This window comes from Netta rufina (genome assembly GCF_964035555.1).
Source record: "Netta rufina genome assembly, chromosome: 13".
Classification (NCBI taxonomy): Eukaryota; Metazoa; Chordata; class Aves; order Anseriformes; family Anatidae; genus Netta; species Netta rufina.
Genome location: NC_140136.1, coordinates 1,148,368 through 1,168,499, shown reverse-complemented (window position 1 = coordinate 1,168,499; position 20,132 = coordinate 1,148,368). Strand labels below are relative to the sequence as shown.

The following is a 20,132-nucleotide window of genomic DNA, read 5'->3' as shown; positions in this document are numbered from 1 at the left end:
CGAAGCCACCCGCAGCTCAGTCCGTGCTGCTGATTTTGTATCTCTGCAGAGCCAACCTCGTAGCTGCCGCAGGTTCCATCTGCCACGCTGGCACACGGCCACCATCCCCGTGGCACCTCCGTTCCCTCGCAGGTCCGTGCAGAGCTGTTGGGCTCTCAGGCAGCAGAGCTGCCCGCACCTCAGCTGGCAGTGCAGGAAAAAGCTCCAGTGCTACGTGAAAACAGCACAGGGTAATCAGAAGAGTAACAAGAAGAGTGAGAAGCTTCCCCGGGCTTCCCCAACTCTTCTGGAGCTGCCGTTTCACTGATGCTTCACCTGGAGCCAGCAGGGGTTGCTTTTAGGACACGCCTGCCCCTCTGCCCTTTGACTTCAAGGGAAGCTCAGCCCAGGTGATGCTTCACGTCCGTGCCTCACTTTGCACCCTCAGGGCATCCCTGTTCCACCCCACACAGCTGCTGGTGCACCACTCGCAGGAAGCAGACTGGGAACCCCCCACTTCTGGGGCTGCGCACGCCCAGGGCCCAGTGAGCAGCCGGTGCCCCAAACCGCCCCGCTCCCCTCGGGGCAGCACAAGCTCACACAGTGCGACTCCGGTACTCAACAGGAAAGGAACTTTATTTTACAGAAGACCATTCAGACCTGGACTCCAGCCCAGGGCCCTGACGGCAAGGAACAGCGCTCAGAGCTCACGTGCGTGCAGGAACCGCACACGGAGGATGTTACCAGGAAGGAGACACGCCGGTAAGAGAGGATCTAGGTCATTAAACACTGGCCTGTTTTACATGGAACTAATCAACATTTAAAGTACTGTAAAAGATGTCGTCAACGCCTCAGGAAGCAGAGAGATTCTCGCTTGCAGACTAGACATTTACAAAGCAAAGAGCTGTGTGAGTAGAACAGTAACTCACCTTGCCTACAGCTCCCCAGCCCAGAAGCTTTGGGGCTGTGCTGCCTCTCCCACAAGGGAGAGACGAAAACAAAATTCCAACAGTTAGACAAATTACAACACTAATAGCCACTGATAAAATTCTCCTGTCACTTGACAGTATCTGAACAGAGAACTCCTTTCAGCAGCCCATCAGGCTGGTACTCATTCTGCAAAGGCTGCAGCTGTCAGGTGAAGGAAGTCCTGACACAGGCCATGTCCCAGCACCCACAGTCAAGCTGTGCAGGTTCTACCAGCCGCAGAAGACCTAAACCTGCTACCTACAACTCAAGAAACAAGACTCTTCGGTTCTTGCCACACATGGTTCTATCTGCTGCAGCAGTCTCTGGTACCAAAAGCCAAAATCCCAAAGCTGCTGTGCATCAGGGAAGAGCACTGCAGCCTCACTGCTGCTATTGCTCTGGTCAATCTTTCAAAACAAAACAAAACCAAAAAAAACAAAACAAAACCAGTTCTGCACTGAAGATCCCGTGGCCCCCAGCTTCAGAGCATCCCCAGCCTTTTCATGGTCCGCCAGCGATCCTTGATCATCACCGACGTGCGGTTCTGGAAGGGGTATTTCTGGCAGATGGACTTCCACCTCCCTTCTCCGTACTTCTTCACTCCAGCTTTGATCCACTCACTTTCCTGGGCCGTCCATTTCTACAAAAGAGCAGGCAAGCAGCGTTCTGTGAGTGACGTGCAGCTGCAGGAAGGAGCTGCATTTTGCTGGGACTTCACTGCGTTTCCTTCCTAGGGGTTAGCTGTGCCTCATCACCTGTGCTAGGGACATGGAAGAAGGGCAGAGCTGTTCTGACAGCACATGCAACACCCAAAATTTGCCTCATTGCAGATGTGCTCTCATTTCTAGCTGAGAATCACCGAGCGCCAGCACAAGCTCAATAGCTGTGCTTCCCAAACATACTGCTGATCACACAATCGAGGAATGACTCCCTCACAGCAGCACGGATTCAGTGCTAGAACTGCAAGTTCAGCTCTGCAGGTCCCCTGGTTTCTGTATGGGAGGCAAATCAAGACCTGCAGAAAGCAGTCACGGGGAACGAGGCGCTGCACTGCGTGGGGCAGCACAGCAGCCAGCTGACATCACCTCCAGGTAAGGCCTGGAAGCTCCTGGAAGCTCCTGGAAGGTGACAGCAGGCACAGCGAGCCTACTTCTGAGGGGCACACGGGAAGGAAAAGGGACTTTGCTCCAACACCCGATGCCTGGCACGTGGGAGGCACACAGCTCTAGCCAGCTACCAAACCAGGCTGCTTTAGCACTGAAACTCAAACCAGCTTGAGGGACGTGAAGATCTGCACAAGGCTGACAGAGGCCAGGCACTGCAGCACCGGCCTCAGCACGGATCGCCCCCCAGCCCAGCCCCCTGGGCTTGGTTTGAAGCAGGGCAGCAGCTTGCCCTGCTGAGCTGAACTGCACCAGAGCCCCCTCACCAACACGCAGTGCAGATCACTGACAGTTTGCTTCTCTGTCAAGACACGTTCTCATTTCAGACCTTACAGGAAGGATTTAAGGGCTCCACATTACCTGTTTCTTGGAACCAATGACTCCAGAGTTGTGGCCATTTTGCTCAAGTTGTGCTGGAAAACAGGACAGGAGGGTTACATTTCACAATAGCTCAGGGCACAGACGCTCCCAGGAGACTGCCTTTGGCTTAACTGCTGAACTCTGCAGTTAGCCTACAATAAGAGCGTCCCATGACAGGCAATAAAAACAAATTCCTTTGTCCCTCACTTCTCTGCAGCCCGTTTCGAGCCCCAGTTGCTTTATGGGAAGCCTCCCAGTAAGATCTGCTTTGTTTTGAACTAGCCAATATGTCAAGAACAGGGGCAACCATCCAGGATGCAGCCACGCCATATGCTGAGGCTGGAATTAGGCGGCCTGGAACCAAGCCCACCCCTTCTCACCAGCAGTGCCAGCTGAACTGTGCATATACGAGGAAAGGTAACTGGACTGGAAAACCAATCTGGCTGATAAAGGTAAACTTAACCCTTACTTCATGGCAGTAAAAGCACGAACAGGAAAGAAGCTGTACTGCCAGTATCTACACCCTGTAGTTTAAGCATTATTAGTCTGAAACCTGAACGTGTTCCTGGCACTTGTTTCAGGTTAGAGGTACAGAAACCCAGTGCCTCAGCGTTGGCTATCTGGCCATTTTGTTGGGCTCCTACAATTTCTGGTTTCAAAACCCACACAGAGGGTAGCACAGCCCCACGAACACACCACAAAGCCAGGATTAGCCTCAATTAGCACCTGTGACAGCAGCTCTGTACCTACCCGCATCTGAGAAGAGCTCGTCCTCATCACTCCAGCTGTCCTTTTGTTCTTCAGCGTATAAACTGCTCCACTTTCCTTCGCCGGACCTGAAAGCAGGCAAGCATTTACGTCAGCTACCAGCCAGAAGCAGTTTGGGGGCGGGGTGCAGGGCCAGCAGCAGCACAGCAGGCAAGCTCGCAGTCAGCATGCAGGGCAGAGAAGCGTCCCAGGAAGCAAGGAACAAGGCAGGCGCCCCCTCCACTCCCCTCGGCGTGGGGACGAGGTAGGAGCCCCTGCAGAAAGGCGGCGCACGCCACGCACCCAGCCACGAGCAGCAGCCTGTACTCTGTGACCAGCGTTTCCAAGAACAAGCGACCAGGTGTTGGCAAACACAGCAAGCAAGCTCACACCGCGCGGCCCAGGCCATCACCGACGGCTCAAAATAAAGACCTGTCCTAGGGAGCTGCAGGGTACCAAAACAAACCAACGAAACCCAGCCACAACAACAAAAAAAACACGGAGAGAGAAAGTGCCACCACTTGCAAGTCTTTGAAATGGGAAAGTGGAAATTCCCAGATGAGCCTAGACGTGGACGAGGTGCCTGTGGGGTCATCTCCTCTCAGGGACATCTCTGACAAGCTCAGCGCCGAGCAGCACAGGGCACGGGAGGTCTCACGCTGCCACATCAGCGCGCGCCACAGCTCTGCCTGCAGCCACTCCTCCCCTGTGCCTCAGAGCAGGGCAGCCCGCCTGCGAGGCCAAGCTCCACAGCACACCACGATCTGCACTGCTCTCCCTTCAAAGCCAAACTTCAGGTTCTGAACTCTTCATCCAGAAGACCAGGGGAAGGCGTTTCTCCTTTCTGAGCACTTCCAGCTACCTTCACGCAAGCCTCCCAGCTTTGCTGCTGGGGATCCGAGCGTTACCGCTGCCTGCTGCGCACCCTCACTAGCCAGAGAACAGCAACGTGAGCAGGAAGCCCTGAGCCCTGCTATGCCTCTCCACAGCTTGCCAAGGGAAATACTCATTTTTTCCTGAAGTCTCTTCGCAGCATGAATTTCAGACCTCTGCCAGTAAGCGTACTTTGCTGTTTTCTGTAGGAAACCCTCATACAAATGAAAGCCCTCAAACACCCCTACCACCTACAGCAGTCGCTTCAGCTACAAGCTAAGAGGAGAGCTGCAACGAGGGGGTTCTTATCCAGCAGAGCTTTCAGGAAAAAGAGCACGAGCTCAGCGCTGTGCTCTCGGGGGGGCGGTGACCCAGCTGTGCCTGCCGGGATTGCCACCAGCACTGACTGCACCAAGTGACTCGCTGCCTGCGAAGCTGGGGGAGTTTCTCACCTCCAGTACACGAACAAAGAGCCCTAAGGACAGCTTACTTCACCTAGCTCCACATACGCTAGTGGGCAAGGATGGGCACTACGGGCATCCTGAATTAAAGGTTTTTGCCGTTCGCTTCACTAAAGGCAGCTGCAAGTCAGAATGCTGGGTGCAATTAGGCTATACCAGAAGAGACAGGCTCCGTACTTGGCACTTTCGGTAGACTCATGCTGGTTGGGCAATTTCTGAGCGGATTTAGAGGCAGAAGATACAACTGGCTCCTGGGAAGAGTCTGGGCTTCCACTCGACTCGTTGCTGTGGCTGTCGTCATCCATGACAAGTTTACTTATGGTCAAGCGTTTGACCTTATGGGGAACCTCAGGAGGGTCTGAGATCTCAGAATCTTGATTTTCCTCTTCCTTCCGTCTCTTGTTTCTGTGGGATACAGAAGGAGACAGTTGCTTGGGGAAAGAAAAGTCTGTTTCATCCAGTTTGGTGAAGAGAGCATCTGCGTCCCGGGAGTCTGACAGGATCTTGAAAGCTTCTCTCAGAACAGAAATCCCATACGTGGTTACAGTTCCAGGCGGCTGCCTACAAAATAAACAGAACTGAGCAGCTTGTAGACGTCTCACCGCAACGGCTCCAACATCGCTGACGTCAGGCTTTTCTCCTCTGCTGTGACCCTCAACAACTCACCCTGACCCCAGGGCGCTAACGTCTGCTGAGGGCACTCCCAGCCCTCCCACTTACCAACACCCCCCAGATTTCTCTGCCCACCTTTCTGAGTCCCTGGAAGGCATTTCTGCAAGCTCTGGAGCTGCTGCCGCTGGCTGCTCGGATATTTCCATACGTTCTGAAACGTCTTCCAGGTTCTTAACCGCCGCTATTATGTGCTCAGGAGCTGCTGCAGGGCAACCGCTTGCTTCCATGGGCTCAAGAGCTCCTGCTGGGCCCTCTGCCCTCTCCGCGGGGCTGGGAGGTACCACCGTGTCTTCTGCAGTTTCTGCAGGCTTTGGAGCTCCCGCCGGCTCCTGTTCCATTCCTACGGGCTTGGGAGCTGCTGCCTTGTCCTTGGCCCCACTCGCAGATCTAGGAGCTGCCAATGAGTGTTTTGGTTCTTCAGCACGTTCTGAATTCAAAGTCTTCATCATCTTCAACAGGGAAAAAAGCAGGTAATCATTACAACAGTGACTCCCCACAGCACCATTCAGCTTTTACCTTCTCCCTAAGGCATTTTAAGCCGTTACTTGCAGCTAGGCACTAGGCACAGAGTTCACGTCTGCCAATTAGAGCCTGCAATGTGGTTTGAAAAACGGGCTCAGCTGTATAAACCTTGTAGGAACTGACAGCGTTCAGTACTTTGGGCTTAACCCATTGTTAACGAGGTGTCTGAACTCTGCAACTCACGACTGCAGTGAAGGCAGGGACAGGCCCAGCCCCTGGATTTCCCTGTCCCACGGGAAAGGAAGCGTCAGCTCCCCCCGACCTCCCTCCCACGGCAGCGCCCCGCAGGAGCAGACACACACCGTCACCAGCACCGGCTCCGAGCTGTCCACGTAGGTCTTCATGAACTGGAACATGTCCTGCTGGAAGTCCTTGTAGGAGAAGTCTCTGATCGTGGGATGAGCGTGGTTCTTCTCCCGGATGATGGCCTGCAACTCTGCCTTCTTTTTCTAGAGAAAAGGCAAGAACATTCTGCACAGTTACCAGGGGGGTAAATGAGAGCTTCGGGAGCTTGGCTCTGGGCAAAGATCAGAGCCCTTCGGCCACCCTGTGCGCCCCGCTCGTTTACACTGCCACAAGTCTGGGAACAGGCTGCAGGCCCAGGAGACCCAGCCTGAGGATTCACCTTTTGAGGACCCCTTCCATTTCATCCCCTCCCACTCTCATTTACCCCAGAGGCTGGCTTCTCAGGGAAGCCTTTTAGGCCTGCAACGAGAGTCAGAAGCCCCGTGACATCCCGTAGGACGTACCTGACGGTCCTCACCCGCCTTACAGTCAGATGGGGGCTCACCTGGATCCTGGGATCCTTCCCCATGTGCCTCTTTAAAATTAATGAAGCTTTGTCAAACTCTCTGTTCCTGATGCAAACGATAACGGCCTGCAGAAGAAAAAGCATCAGTTTCTCTGTTACACTGCTTTAGCCATACAATTAACCAGTTTTAGGAAAACACATGTAATAATCAGCCAGGGCACGTGGGTCTTAGCTTAGTGCTGGCTCACGCGAAGAACCAAGCTCTGCCGTGACACCAGGACATGTCTGCAGCCCACTCGCTGCTACCCTGGTCCGTTAGCGCTGCCAACTCCTACTGCCGTTTGTTTGAGAGCACAACTGAGCCAAGAGCGAGCAGAGAACCTATTAAACAAGCCAGAAGTCTTACAGCCTCCTTCAGCATTCTCTGGACAGGTTCCACCTTCTTCTCAGGGATGCTGAATTCTTTCTGAAACAGCTGCAGGATGCCCATTGCCGACTCCAGGGGAGTGAGATCCATCTCTCTGTCGAAGCTGCACTCTAGAGAGAAGGCACAGATTGTTGAATGGACACGGACGCACTCGGTCTGAGCTCAGACATTACAGCTACGGCGGAGGAGGGGAGGCTGCCGGGCTGCCAGAGGTGCTCCCAGGGGTGCTGCAGAGCCCGTCCTGGCGCCGAGCGACCCACCTAGGTTCTCGCCTTCCTCGATGCGGGACAGGAACTGCATCACACGCAGCAGCTGCACCACGGGCGGCTGCTTGTCCAGGGGCCGCACCAGCAGCGCTGGGGGGTGAGACGGGGGGCGGGGGGTCACTGGGGGGCTGTTACCGGGGGGGGGGGGGGGGGGGGTTACCGGAGGAAAGTTAACGGGGGGGGGGGGATTACCGGGAGGGGGGGTGTTACTGGGAGGTGTTACTGAGGGGACAGGTTACCGGGGATGGGGGCTGTTATTGAGGTGTGGGGGGGGGCTGTTATCGGGGGGGGTATTACCGGAGGAGAGTTAATGGGAGGGGTGAAGGGGGGGGTTACCGGGAGGGGTGGTGTTACTGGGAGGTGTTACCGGGAGGTGTTACCGGGAGGTGTTAGCAGGGGAGGGGTGGGGGTGGGTACCGGTGTGTGTGCGTGTGGGTGTTACCGGGGGGGCGTTACCGGGGGTGTAGCTGGGGCCGTTACCAGGGGGCGTTACCGGGGGATGACCGGAGCCGTTACCGGGGGCGGCTGCCGGGAGGTAGAACTGGGGGCGTTACCGGGGCCCTTACCGAGGCCGTGACCCGGGGCTGTAACTGGGGCCGTTACCGGGCGGTGTGACCGGCAGCGTGGTCGCGGCCTGGCCTGGCCTCCCGCCGTCCCGCCCGCCGTCCCGGCGTACCTTGCATGACGTCGCGCAGTTGCCGGAAGTCGCGGTTCCTTCCGGCGCGGTAGGCCGCCACGGCCTGGTGGAAATAGAACTGCAGCACCCAGCGGTTCATCGCCTCCTCGCCCCGCGCCGCCGCCGCCTTCTCCCGCCGCCCGCCAGCGCCCCGCTCCCGCTCGCCCGCCATCGCGCCGGAAACGGACCGCGGACACACCGGAAATAACGACAGAGCCCCGCCGCCGCGCCTACAACTCCCGGCGTGCCTCGCGGCGCCCCCCCGCTGTGCCTATGACTCCCGGCGTGCCCCGCGGCACACCCCCCCTCGCTGTGCCTACAACTCCCAGCGTGCCTCGCGGCCGCGCTGCCGCCCTCTGGCGGCCTCCCCCCGCTCCGGGGCCTGGTCCGGGGCCTGGGCCTGGTCCGGGGCCTGGGCCTGGTCCGGGGCCTGGGCCTGGTCTGGGGCCTGTTCCGTCGTGGCTCGGGATGGAGGAGCCGTGCGGGTGCCGTGCCCATCGCGGGGTTGCTGTGTTTCTGTCACAGCACATAAGGGCGGGCAGCGAGGCCGGGAGTCCCGAGCCTCACCGTCCTCCCCGGCCCAAGGAGAGCCCAAGCAGGCCCAGCAGGAGCACGAGGTCACTTCCCCGCACGGCACGGCCTCTGCTCTCCTGGCGAGAAATCTCTGTGGTTTCTGAGAAGTTTGGTGGCTGCTGTGCCCGTGACACACGCTGCCCCCGTGAGATGCTTCCCGGAGTGAGCACAGAACTGCACAGAACTGCGGCCCCTTGTTGGGCTCTGAATCCTCTGCGAGGAATGGAAAGGAAACGGGGGCTGTGGGAGCAGGCGGTGGGCGAGGAATGTCCACCATCAGTTCCCCTTCAGGAAAAGGTTTGGTGTTGTGCGTGCCAAAAGAAACACCGGGCAGGAAGGCACAAATTACAGTCACGTTTGTGCTTTTTGGTCGTAGCTGGCTGATTTATGGCTTTCGATGAAGTGATTACGGATGAAAGAAAACATTTAATGGAACAGGGCCCACACGTTGCTGCGGTCTCGTGGCTCTGCCCTGCCCAAGTTACAGCGGAAAACAAAACAGGGAAAGGACAAGGGGCATCCTGGTCACCGCACACTCCCCTCTCCCGGGTCGCAGCGCGCCAGCTGGCTCCTGTTGGATGCTGGTGGTGAGGAGCAGCGCCTGGATCCTGCCCCTCGATGAATGCACACGGGCGGTGTTTGCTGCCACCACTGCTGTTTGTGCTGCTGAGCTGCCCGGGAAGCCTGCCCGCGGTCAGGGGGCCGCCGGGCTGTGTCTGAGCACGGGGCGCTGCGTGGGGCAGCCGTGAAGGAGCGGGAATGGGGCACTTATCACAGCAGAAACGGGAGCTGGCGGGGAGGATACCGGGATTGCCTTGCACAATACGTGGAGAAACCCCCCCAGCAGGGAGAGTGCAGAGGAAGGGGCACAAAAGCGTTTATTTGGCGTTTATTTGGCGTTTATTTGGGGTTTTATCGAGTACAAACGCGCGCCAGCTGCAGCGAGCAGCCCTGCCCTTACTCTGCCCTCACCCCGCCCGCCGCGCGCGCCCTCACGCGTCCCGCCCCCTCCCTCTCGCCGCTCGCTATTGGCCCGCGCCTCTCCCCGCGCCCTTCCCATTGGTCGTTTCGTGTGCCTGGAGTCACCCCACCGCCTCGTCCTCTCGCTCCTCATTGGTCGGTCAGCCAACCGCGCGGCTACGGCGGCCGCGGCGGGCCAATCCCCCGCGCTGCGCGAAGCTGCCGGCGGCCAGCATGGAGGCCGGGAAGCGGGCGGAGGGCGGCGGCGAGGCGGCGGCGGGGCCGGTGTTCACCCTGCAGGAGGTGGCGAGGCGAAACTGCAGCCGCGAGGCCTGGCTCGTCATCCACGGCCGCGTGTACGACGTCACCCGCTTCCTGGAGGAGGTGCGGGGCCGGGGCCTCAGCGAGCGGGGCCGGGGCCTGGCGGGGCTCTGAGGAGGCCGCCCCGGGGCCTGGCGGGGCCTGGCGGGGCCTGGCGGGGCCTGGCGGGGCCTGCGGGCTGCCAGCACGGCAGTGGGGGCGGACACAGCTGCTGCTGGGGGGCTGGCAGCCGGGGGGGGAAGGGGGGGGTCCTGCGGGGCTGGACTCCAGCTTGGGAAGCAGCTAAACGCGGCTACAGGCACGGTGATCCCACTCGGATCCCTGGCCAGGGGTCAGTGCACAACACCAGGAGTTTCCCCCTGGTACGGGAGGGTTGCTCAGCAGCTGCCTGCCCCCTCTGCATGCACGCCCCCTCCGGTGCTTGGGTTCCCCAGCAGTAGCCCAAAGTGGACATCCAGCGCCTGCCAAATCCTTGAGAGCTGTGGGGACAGCCAGCTCTGCTTGAGTTTTTGAATATTTTGAAGAGCGTTTGCTGGTCCACAAGCTTCCAAGAGCCTTCGTGCCTGCCTGCGTCTGACCGCCGAGCACAAGAAGCAGGGGACGTCAAGGAGGCTGGCTGGAGCCTGTTTCAACGCAAAGAAATGGTGTTTCTTCGCACAACGGGAGCAGCCCATCTGTGCCAAAGGATGTCACAGATGCAAGAAGGTTAGGTAGAGTCAGAGGAAGACAGAAAAGAAGTGCGTGCCTTGTCTCACCTTGCCTCAATGTTCCGTTACAGTCGCTGCTTATTTTTCAGACTTAAGAGGCAGAAAAATCTTCAAAGCCTTTCTTCTTCACAAATCCCATTTCTGAGGTGTTTGCCCCCAGGCCCGTGGTGCGAATGATGCCGTGTTTCCAAGCATGGCTGCTGCGTGCTGGTCCCAGCAGTCTCTGTGTAGGATGGCACCTGGGGAGCCCTTTATCTCATTTCTGGCTTTATGGCATAAAGATTTACCCGGGTTGGGGAAGGGAAGCAGCAAGGCTGCGCTGGTAACTGGCAGCATGGCTAGCACAGCAGTCAGCTATGTGCACCCCTCGCCGACGTGGTGAAGTTTGTGAGCACAGATCAAGGCCTGATTTATCGGCAGAAATGTGCTTTATATCTGCTACCCCCCTGCAATCAGTGCGGTGACAGCAGAGCAATGTGTGGCTGATCAGAACCAGGAATGTTTGCCTTGTTTAAAGGTTACAGTTGCCTGATAAACCGTGCTGCCTTAGAGCTCTGAGTTGTCACCGCAGCTCTCAGGGTTTCAGCGGGGAGTACATTTCCCCCTGGTCCCGTGTAGTCACTGAAGCAGCGTCTGGTTGTTGCCTTTCCTGGCCTTTGGCCATGGGTTATTTGAACAGGATTGCCGAATTCCACTGGAGTTGCCTCGGAGTGGCCGTGTTATCTCTAGGAAGCCTCGCTGCCGAAATGCTGCCGAATGTTGCTGCGTGTCCCTGCGGGCTGGGAGCAGCAGGCAGCTGTTAGCCAGCCGCCCCAAAAGCTGGGTGTTCCCTGAAATACAGGGGGGTTTAAACTGCCAGCGTACAGTTGGCCATTTCCTGTGTGAGAGGCACCAAGTTAAGACGTTTGGCACATAGCAAAAGTCTCCTGAATTATGCGGGCGTGAACAGAACGGAGAATGCAGAGACAGCAACCAAAATCTCAGTGTTTGTGAGAGGTGGCGTGCTCCAGAGAGCCTGCAAGTGCCTGAAGGGAGGTGGGATTACCTGAAATCCGAGGCAGTCTTATAGGAATTGTCTCATTTTCTTCCAAATCTGGGTAACCGGACCACTGGCATCCACATCATTGCTCCTGTTGGCAGCAGGCTAGGAAAGCAAGTGCAGACTTGCTGGAGCAAGAAGGGCTGGCTCGGCAGGGAGCTGTGAGTGATCAGCAAGGAACAGGAGAAAGGCAGGCAAGTCTCCCTGGCAGGTCTGTGAGGGCTGGTGCTGCTCACACGTGCCCTCAGCACACCGCTGCTACCAGCTGTGGCTTTCCACCTGTGCACCAGCTGTAGTGTTCTGATTTTCACCAGCTTTCCTGTGACAGAGGGATTTGTTCCACCTCCGTGTGCACAGAAGAGTCGGGATGTGTGTTGCTTCAGAACATCACTGGGTTGTGAGCCCACCACCACTTAGATGTGAGACTTTTCATCTGAGCCAAAAGTAAAGTGGGACAGACAGGGAGGTGTCAGATGGTCGCTCACACCAAGGAGGCAGCAAGGTTTTAAATTCTTACCTGCGTGTTGCACCAGCAGGAGGAAAACAATATCGAATATCTTCCTTTGTCTTTCTGCGTTTAATTCCTGTGTGCTCGGGTGTGTCTGCAGCCAGAGCTCCGTGCGGAAGGAGGAGGAGGGATGGCAGAGACCTGGTTTTGCTCACGCTGACTTGCAGAGCTGCAGAGCTCTCTGGGAAGCCCGTTCCGTGTCATCCAACGAGCCCTGAAGGACGTGTGCTGGATGAGCACCGTGTGTCTGGGTGCTCGTCCTTGTCTGGTCCTGGTGCTGATGTCGAGGGGGATCCCTGCGGGCTGGTGCTCGGGCCCACCTCTGGTCCCTGTTTGCTCGTGTCCGTTCCTGTCCAGGAGGAGGAAGGCTTCACCTCAGCCCTTATTTCCTCTGGAAGTACATTTCGTTTTCGGAGCTCGCTGCGCTTCTCGCAGTTCTCATGTTTTTCTGCAGGAGCTGTGGCTTTTGGAAGCTTTGTGGCAGGGTGAATGACTTCTTGTGGAACCAGACTATTTATACATGTGCGCGGGTACGGCAAGGTAGGAGCTGTCTGGCTGCAGCTGTGGCTGTCTAGACTAAAGAGGCCTTTCAGAAACACGACGTCCCACAAGCTTTTTGATATTTTTTTTTATTATTTTTTTCTTTTGGCTTGGAGATTACAATTAAGGATGATCGTACACGAGTAAATAATTCTTACTTCTGGGTTTAGCAAAGCTTCAGAGCAAACACATAAAGAGCAGTAAAATTTCACATTCTTCTCTCTTGTACTTTGCTGTTTTTCTCATCCCTTGAGCGTGCAGTGACCGGCTGCCCCTGGAAGCCGAGAGCAGCTCCGTGTGCCCTGTTACTGCAGGGTTTTGTCGGCCCTTTGAGGATGGCTGGGTAGGAAGTCAAGGTTATCTCTTCAAAATCTGAGTTCTGACGTTTTTCCACGTGAAATGAGATTTCTGAGGAGCCGTCCCTAAGGACTTCCTGCAGAGGGCTTAAAGTAAATGGTCAGCCCTTCTTCCCCTAATTCCTGTGGATCTCTGTGAGCGTGCTTATAAAGGAGCTGAACATTGAATTGCTGCCTGTGTCTGTTGCACAGAACAAGTACAGCACCCTCCTGCTGCAGCCAGGTCCCAAAGCGTGAGCCAAGGGGTGGCGAGGTGAGCTGGGGGTGCTGCTGCCTGCGGGAACAGGGACAGGCACCCGCGGCTGTAGGGAGCTCGTTGGTGGCTGCCAGCAGGACATCGCCTCCTCTCCTCTTCTGCCGGGTTGGATTCTGCCGGGGCAGTCCCTGCCTGACTCCCTCGGAGATCCAAGCAGCCCTGGCAGGAGAAGAGGCAGCAGAGCGGAGCCTGGCTTGGGGTCACTGCGAAGGCGACCTCACAACTGGAGTGCTACCCTGCTGCCTGCTGGGCTGAGACTTTGCCCTTCGTGGCTGCTGGGAAAGCGCCGCCTCGAAGATGTTGCGTGCCTGGACAGTGCAGGGGCTTACTCAGAACGAAGAGCTGTGATGTGGGCTTGCAGAGCTGGCAGCACCTCCCTGCAGGACACAGCCGGGCTGCTTTGGTGTCCGCACGAGGAGGTTTGGTGTGAGGGTGAGAGCCAAGTGAGAATATTTTGACTTTTGGCAGCAAAAACAAACGAGCTGGAGGAAGAGGGGCGATGACAACTGGTCTGTGTCTGTGGGAAGGAGAGGATATTACAGAGAAAAACAGGTGCTTCAGTCCTTTGATCTGAGGTGTAGCCTGACATCTCTTCTCCAGTCCCAGGCTTGTAGCTGTCAGAGGAATCTCGGGCAGCAGTGAGCACGTCCCCTCTGCTCGAGCAGCGAGTCTCGTGCTTGCTGCCTGCTGCCCTGCAGAACGGGGCTGGTCTCGGTGTGTGCTCCGCAGCCTGATCGCTTTATTGGTTTAACTGGATTAGCTGGGAGTTCAAACTGAACTGTTTGTTCCCATACACACCGTAAAGAGATTGCACTTTGCTGGCCTCGTGCTCAGTGCCTCCTATTGCCAGGCTGTTCCGGGAATCCTGGTATTGACATGCTAGGGGAGAGCCCGGCCCGTGAAGGAGCAGAGAATTGCTCCAGGTATTTTGGGGAACTGCCCGTGGCCGTCTGCTCCCCGCAGCAACACCGGTGTCAGTGGGGAGCGACTTCTGTTGTTAACACTTCTGGATTTCTGAAAGCAGAACGTGATGTCGAGCAGCAGCGTGTTCTGTTGGTTCTTTTGTGCTTTCTCCTGTGGTTGTTGAGTGGTTGTAGCTCCACCAGCACTGGGCTCTATCCAGCATTCATCATGGTTGTGGCTTCTTAGGCCACTAGGAAACGTGATGTGCTTCTGCTTTGTGCTTCTCCACTCCTCGTAGTACAGTTGTGTGCAGAGAGAGGCTGTCTGCCAAATACTGCTGGGTTTTGCAGTATCTGAAGAAGCAGAACATCATTTCTTCTGCTGGTCTCCGTGAAGGCAGCGTTCTCTCGTGCTTTGCTGGCAGTGGGGTTGTCGCACAGGAGAGGCTCCTCTGCAAGTGAGTCTGATTCGTGCAGTGAAGCCCATGAAAAGCCACATGAGGATACACCTCCTGTGTTATTTTCTTGCCCAAATCAGTTGCAGAATCAAGAAAAGATGGCTTGGCTGTGGGGGTCAAAGCTGGGCTTCCATTTATAAGTTGGGGGTTTGCCTCGTTGGAAGGATTTCTGTTTTATGCAAGGCGTTTCCCAGGCTGTGCAGCACTTTCTGTGCCCTGAAGGAGGGAGGTTGGGCAGTTGGGTCTCTGGTAGCTCTGACTGATCATCCTGAGACATCCATAACGCCTGCAAAGGGCTCGAAGGGCTGCCCAGGCTCTTTGGAACCCATCTGCTCACTCACCTGAAGTCTTCTCTTGCAGCACCCAGGTGGAGAAGAGGTCCTGCTCGAGCAAGCTGGTAAAGATGCCACGGAGAGCTTTGAAGACGTCGGGCATTCCACGGACGCCCGGGAGATGCTCAAGCAGTACTACATCGGGGAGGTCCACCCGGTAAGGCCCCGCTGGGTGGGACAGCCCTCTCAGACACGGGATGGGGTGGACAAATCATGATTCTCCTTTTTGCAACCCAGTAAACGCACACCAAGATCCGTTTTTACCCAGTCTCTGTATCGGCCAGGATTTCTAATGAGGAAAGAAGGCCTCTGCTGAGGAAACAAAACCAGCTCGGTCTTCTCTTTCCACCATTTAGAACAGATTTCTCCCTACGGTTAAATCCATGGCACTTAAGGCAGCTCATCTAAGCCATGCCTTCCTTAGCTGGTGAGACCACAACTTCCCCTTGCCTTAAGATTTAGAACTCAGGAGGGGGAGAGATCACAGGGGCACGGCACACACCGGGTTCCTGCCTGCTGCAAAGTCGGTGCTTTTTGGTGTTTTAAGTCCGCCTGCTTTGAAAACGAGTCCAGGCAATTGGCCGTGTGGTGAGGACTGTGTACAGAACAATTCCCGCATAATGACTTTGGGTTTCGCTTATCTTTTTCTTTCTTCTTTTTTTCCCCTTGACAGCATGATCGTAAAAAGGAAGGTTCTAAGGTAAGCTGTTAGTGTTTTACTATCCCATTTCATTTAATGCTGAGGAAACTATTTTATGTTCACAAAACGAACAAAGAAGTCTTCAAACACCTTTTATTTTGCATTCTTTTTTTCCTTATGGAGCTTGTGGCTTTATGTTTACAGAGTCCATAAGGAATAGATCTCCTAGGCAAATTATTCCTTTTTTATTTTTTCTTGTTGTTGTTCAGAAGCTTGGCAGGCACCTCGGTGAAATCTGAAGTGTTTTTTTGTGCCCTCTCTTCCCCGACATCAGCGATGCTATTTCTACACCGCAAGCCACAGAGCGTTTTTTGCAGTACTTGCTGTGTCCTGGTCACTGAACTGTTCGTGTTGTTCCGTCCGAGCCAGCAGACAGCCACCACGGGGCTGGCTGCAGAACAAGAATTCTCTGTTAACTGCCCTAGAAATCAGCGGTGTTGGTTAAAAGTCAGGTACTCCTGGATTAGAACGGGACCCAGGGTTGCAGAAATGCCTTTGAAACAGATGGGGAGAGGGAAATGGTAATAAATAGAATGCAGTTTGAGAGGTAAACATGTGCCTTGCAACTGGCTTCTCTTCTTGCCTGGCTCGAAGGCTTGGACCAGGCACAGCTCTGCCTTCAACAGCGCTTTCATTTAGCTGTCGCTTGAAGCAGGGCCACTCGCAGAGCACCGGGAATCAATAAGGAAGCTGTCAACAGAGAGCAGTAACTGAAGCCCTTGGGAGTGTTTGCTTGTTATAGCCAGCCATAGAAAGAGCCACTTGGGATAGATAAAGGCAAATCTTAGTTATAAAGTGGGGCTGCGTGATTCTGCGTACATTCACCTTCAAATGTATTGTTCAGTGTGTAAAGTTCAGTGGTTTATGTACAGCTGAGGTTTTTCTAGTGTGCAACATCTGTTTTTAAGCTAGTCCGAAATATAAAGTCAGCAGCAAGAGATAGACATCAGTAATGCGGATCCCCCTATTTATTTTTTTTATTTTTATTTTTTTTAAAGTAGTGACGTTATACTCTTAGAATTCAGCCTAGAGGTAACTCCCTATGGATAAGTGTCAATGTTTAACAGCCACTGAAGGTACTGTGGCAGAAAAGAAAGTGCTAAGATGCCCAAGGAGTGGAGGTAATACTGTTTAGGAGGGGCAGGAAAGGTGACTTTTTTGGCTGGTAGATACTGCAGAGCAGCAACAGTGATTGAGGAAGAGGCTGCAGAGTTGATAAAAATCTAAATAAGAATTTCAGTTGGTTGGGAAACGTACTTAAATTCTCAGAGTTCCATGAAAAATTAAATACGAAAGTTTGGAAGCAGGTTGTAGGCAAAGGAAGAATTGAAAACCATGAACCTTCACGGTTTTATGCTTCGGTGGCCAGGCAGTAGGACAGCAAATGGGGATGTGGACAGAAGGCTTTGGGGAAGTGATCATGGGGAAACAATTATCTGCCTCAGATCATCAGTCGTCGTCCGTATCGTATGAAATGGACGGACCAGTTTGCAAGGCGATGAGCAAGACCATATTTTGAGAGAGGTTAAAGTGCCAGTGTGAAGCTGAAGGTGGGAGGGATTGGGCTGATGAAATAATGTGGAGGTTTGGAGGAAGGCAAACGCCCCCAGAAACAGCCGTGCCCGTGATGGAGAGGATGTTTGGGAAAGGAGGGGGAGTGTTGTTTTTCCTCTGTTTGTAAGCACATGTCCGGTCTTGCAGTCTCCTTTATTAGCACCACATGTGTGATGGTTCTTTTTTGCCCTGCTAACTCCCTCTTTCTTCTTTCAGGATCAAAATGTGACATCCTCCGGCCAGGCAAGGTATCGTACAAAGTAATCGTAACAATAAATAAATAGAGTAAGAGGTTGAGGGGCTGGGAGTCTCCGTTCACAGAACTGCAGACCAACACTAATGGGCAGGAAAAAACCCCACAGGCTGTTCCTGCGCTGTGCTGCCGGCAAGCAGGTGCTCCAAAAGAAGCTGCCCAACTGCATCGCACCGAGTCAGCTGCCAGGGCGTGCACCTCCCTCGGTGGAGGCAGTGAGAGGTCCCCAGCTCCTCGCAGGGCAGAGCAGGCGTCCTGGTGCAGTGCAGCTCGAATCCTCTGGCCCACGTGTTCGTATTACACAACGCTGGCTGCGCTCCCTTTTCACTGCAGTGGTTATTTGGGTGGTCGCTGCAGGCCAGGCATGATGCAACGCAGCCATGTGTGGGTTTTCGGAAGGTCTTACCGCGACCAGCACAGCTTAGTTGAAAATGCAGCAGTGCTCACAACCAGAAGAGGGTCCTGGTCTTTCACAGCCGATGCAGAAGTTTTTAGCTTTTAATTTATTTGTTGCTAAGGAGGCTGCTGAAGGTGAGCCTGTGGCCTCAGGTTTATGCGCGAGGATGATTTATTGTGGGATAGCTGTAGCAATTTCCATGCTTGAGTCAACGCAGCTGTTTGTATAGCACAAATTACAGTCTGGCTTATTTAAGAAAAGAAAAAACAACAACAGAAAACCCCAATTGGTTTCTGTATGTGCCAGGCTGGAAAGTTCAGCAACCCAGCTGCTATTTTATAAGCAACCAAGCCATCCTTGCAGTCACAGGGGCCTCTCGCAGGGAACAGGAGAGCACTGAGCACAGGATTGTGCTCTGCGAGCTGGTGGGAGATGGGTCTCGAGAGCTCCCTGGGGGAAAACAGACGTGTAGCGAGTGTCGAACATCTCGAATGATTTATTAACTTGATACTTTCTTCTCTTTTATGTTGTCCATGGGTGGTGTCTTTTTTTTTGTTGTTGTTTTCCCCTCCCCGTAGCTTCTGGTCAACATGGCTAATCCCCATCTTCGGAGCACTGGTCATAGGTTTGATGTATCGCTATTACATGCTGGAAGGGAGATCGTCGTGAGCTCACCTTGCTGGGACCTCAGAAAGCCTGAAAGAGCATGTGTGAGAGAGAGTGCATGCATGCAGCACGCGGGATTCCAGTTCCCTCCGCCTTTCATGCCTCGCTTTTAGCTTTGGGTTTGTCAAGTGGTGTTGATATCCATGGGACCAAGCTGATACCAAACCGTCTGCCCGAACTCTGGGACCCACGGCCCTTCCATGACTTCCTCTGGCTGGGGCAGGGCAGGCCCAGCATCCTGTTATTCTGTTACGTGTGTGTGGTCTCCCCAGCGTGTGCGTGCTTGTGCTCTCTCTCTCTCTCTCTCTCTCGCTCTCTGAAGTAAATCACAGATAACCTTTTTCTTTCGATGCCTTTTTGTTAAGCCAGACAACGTGAAACAGCTGCTAGTGAGCCTGTGGATTTGCCTCAGTACTTCACGTAGCATTGTCAGAAATAAACTGCGAGTTGTCTACAGTCCTTTCCAGAAAAGATTTTGAGAGATTCGGTTCCACTGTAACTTTCCAAGTGCATGCAGGCTACACTAATTGGAACAGCAGGAAATTGTTAGCTTTGCTACCTCTTTCTGTCTGTTTTTAACGGTTAAACAAATATAAGTATTTTAAAAGTGATTCTGTTCATTTTGTAATGTTTGTACTTGTCCCTTTAACATGTATATTCTGTGAAACAATTTTTGCCTTGGATTCTGGTTTGTCTGGGTGCTTTTGTGCTGCGTGTGGCAACGCCAGAAATGGGAACTGACATGTGGCTTCTTGAAAGGGAGATTTTTTTTCTCCCTGGGGTCTTGATCCAACACATGTGTTGGATACAAAACTTGTTCTTACTGCCTGTGAATTTGCACCAGATGGGGGAAAAAAAAAAAAAAAAAAACAAAACAAAAGAAATAAATCCTGCCTCTTCTTCCTAAATAAAAAGCGAAAAGAAATCCAGTTGGGATTTGTGCATAGTGCTGTTTTTGTCTTGGAATAGGGGAGGACGTTTCTCCTTTCTTCTCTTTTTGTGCGTCCTGCAGCCAGCCTCCAGCAGCACGCAGGAGAGGTCAGGCATGCCTCGTGTGTTGTGAGGCACGGATGTCTGCAGCTCTTCCAGCACGCTGCTCTGTGGTTTCAGGATCTGCTAACAAAAGGAAACTCATCCTGTGGTGTCCGATACCCTGCAGTGGTCTGACGCCGGTTCCTAGTCCAAAGCATATCGGCTTTCTGAACTGCAGCAAAAGGGAAGCAATGTGCTGCGGTCCCGGCTGTGAAAACCTCCTGTCGGTTGTGGTTTTCTCGCTTCTCTCTTTCATGAAATTGCCGTGCTCCTTGGAAGGCTGCTCAGAAGAGTTTCTCACTTGGAGTTACACTCCACCTTTTAAAAATGTTCTGATGTCTGTTTATTCTATCCTAACGAGAGCAGAGCAAGAGTATAAATTTGAGCCAAGGAAAAAACAGTGGGAAAGGTCTGATAAATTCCATTTAGGTATATTTTTAAAGGATAAAGGTGACAGACCACATAGTCGTACAGGTCTTAAAGCAAGCAGTGGGGCAGTCAATCGAAGTCTGTGGAAAATAGATCTCAACAGCCTAACGTGAGATTTTTATATCCAAGATCAGTTGAGCTGCTTGGGTTTTTGGAAGGCTTTGGAATTGATCCCGCAAGGTCTGTTGCTTGATTTAATAGAATTAACACAAACAAACAGACATGAGGACAAAGCGAGAAGGGAGAGATCGGCTTTAACAGTGAAAAGGGACAGTCACCGCAC

The 20,132-nt window shown here is 54.1% G+C and overlaps 2 protein-coding genes across 4 annotated transcripts; one reads left to right on the top strand and one right to left on the bottom strand.

Annotated features, from left to right (window-relative positions):
- Positions 1 to 597: 597 nt before the first annotated feature.
- TERF2 (telomeric repeat binding factor 2) lies at positions 598 to 8,038 on the bottom strand (the record flags this gene model as incomplete). 3 transcript variants are annotated; one of them, XM_084294440.1, is made up of 10 exons in its annotated part: positions 598 to 1,588; positions 2,472 to 2,524; positions 3,222 to 3,307; positions 4,730 to 5,113; positions 5,300 to 5,673; positions 6,049 to 6,195; positions 6,537 to 6,623; positions 6,904 to 7,034; positions 7,185 to 7,280; positions 7,867 to 8,038. In XM_084294440.1, 10 exons carry the CDS (start codon positions 8,036 to 8,038, stop codon positions 1,430 to 1,432), a joined length of 1,689 nt encoding a protein of 562 aa, XP_084150566.1. In that variant the 3' UTR covers positions 598 to 1,429. The 3 variants fall into 3 exon arrangements, with proteins under 3 accessions (XP_084150566.1, XP_084150567.1, XP_084150568.1); XM_084294441.1 differs by having other exon boundaries at positions 4,730 to 4,957; XM_084294442.1 differs by lacking the exon at positions 7,185 to 7,280 and having other exon boundaries at positions 7,867 to 8,037.
- A 1,581-nt stretch (positions 8,039 to 9,619) lies between these two features.
- Positions 9,620 to 18,994, top strand: CYB5B (cytochrome b5 type B). The gene is made up of 5 exons (XM_084294991.1): positions 9,620 to 9,783; positions 14,847 to 14,975; positions 15,492 to 15,518; positions 17,289 to 17,320; positions 18,301 to 18,994. The coding sequence occupies exons 1-5, from the start codon at positions 9,634 to 9,636 to the stop codon at positions 18,389 to 18,391; spliced, it is 429 nt and encodes a 142-aa protein (XP_084151117.1). The 5' UTR covers positions 9,620 to 9,633; the 3' UTR covers positions 18,392 to 18,994.
- The last annotated feature ends 1,138 nt before the right edge of the window (positions 18,995 to 20,132 follow it).

Bases quoted from the DNA above. Each gene is read 5' to 3' on its own strand.
- CYB5B (XM_084294991.1), top strand. From the start codon at position 9,634: ATGGAGGCCGGGAAGCGGGCGGAGGGCGGCGGCGAGGCGGCGGCGGGG. The intron at 14,976-15,491 runs GTAAGGCCCCGC...TCCCCTTGACAG, and splicing joins ACATCGGGGAGGTCCACCCG to CATGATCGTAAAAAGGAAGG. The intron at 15,519-17,288 runs GTAAGCTGTTAG...TTCTTCTTTCAG, and splicing joins GTAAAAAGGAAGGTTCTAAG to GATCAAAATGTGACATCCTC.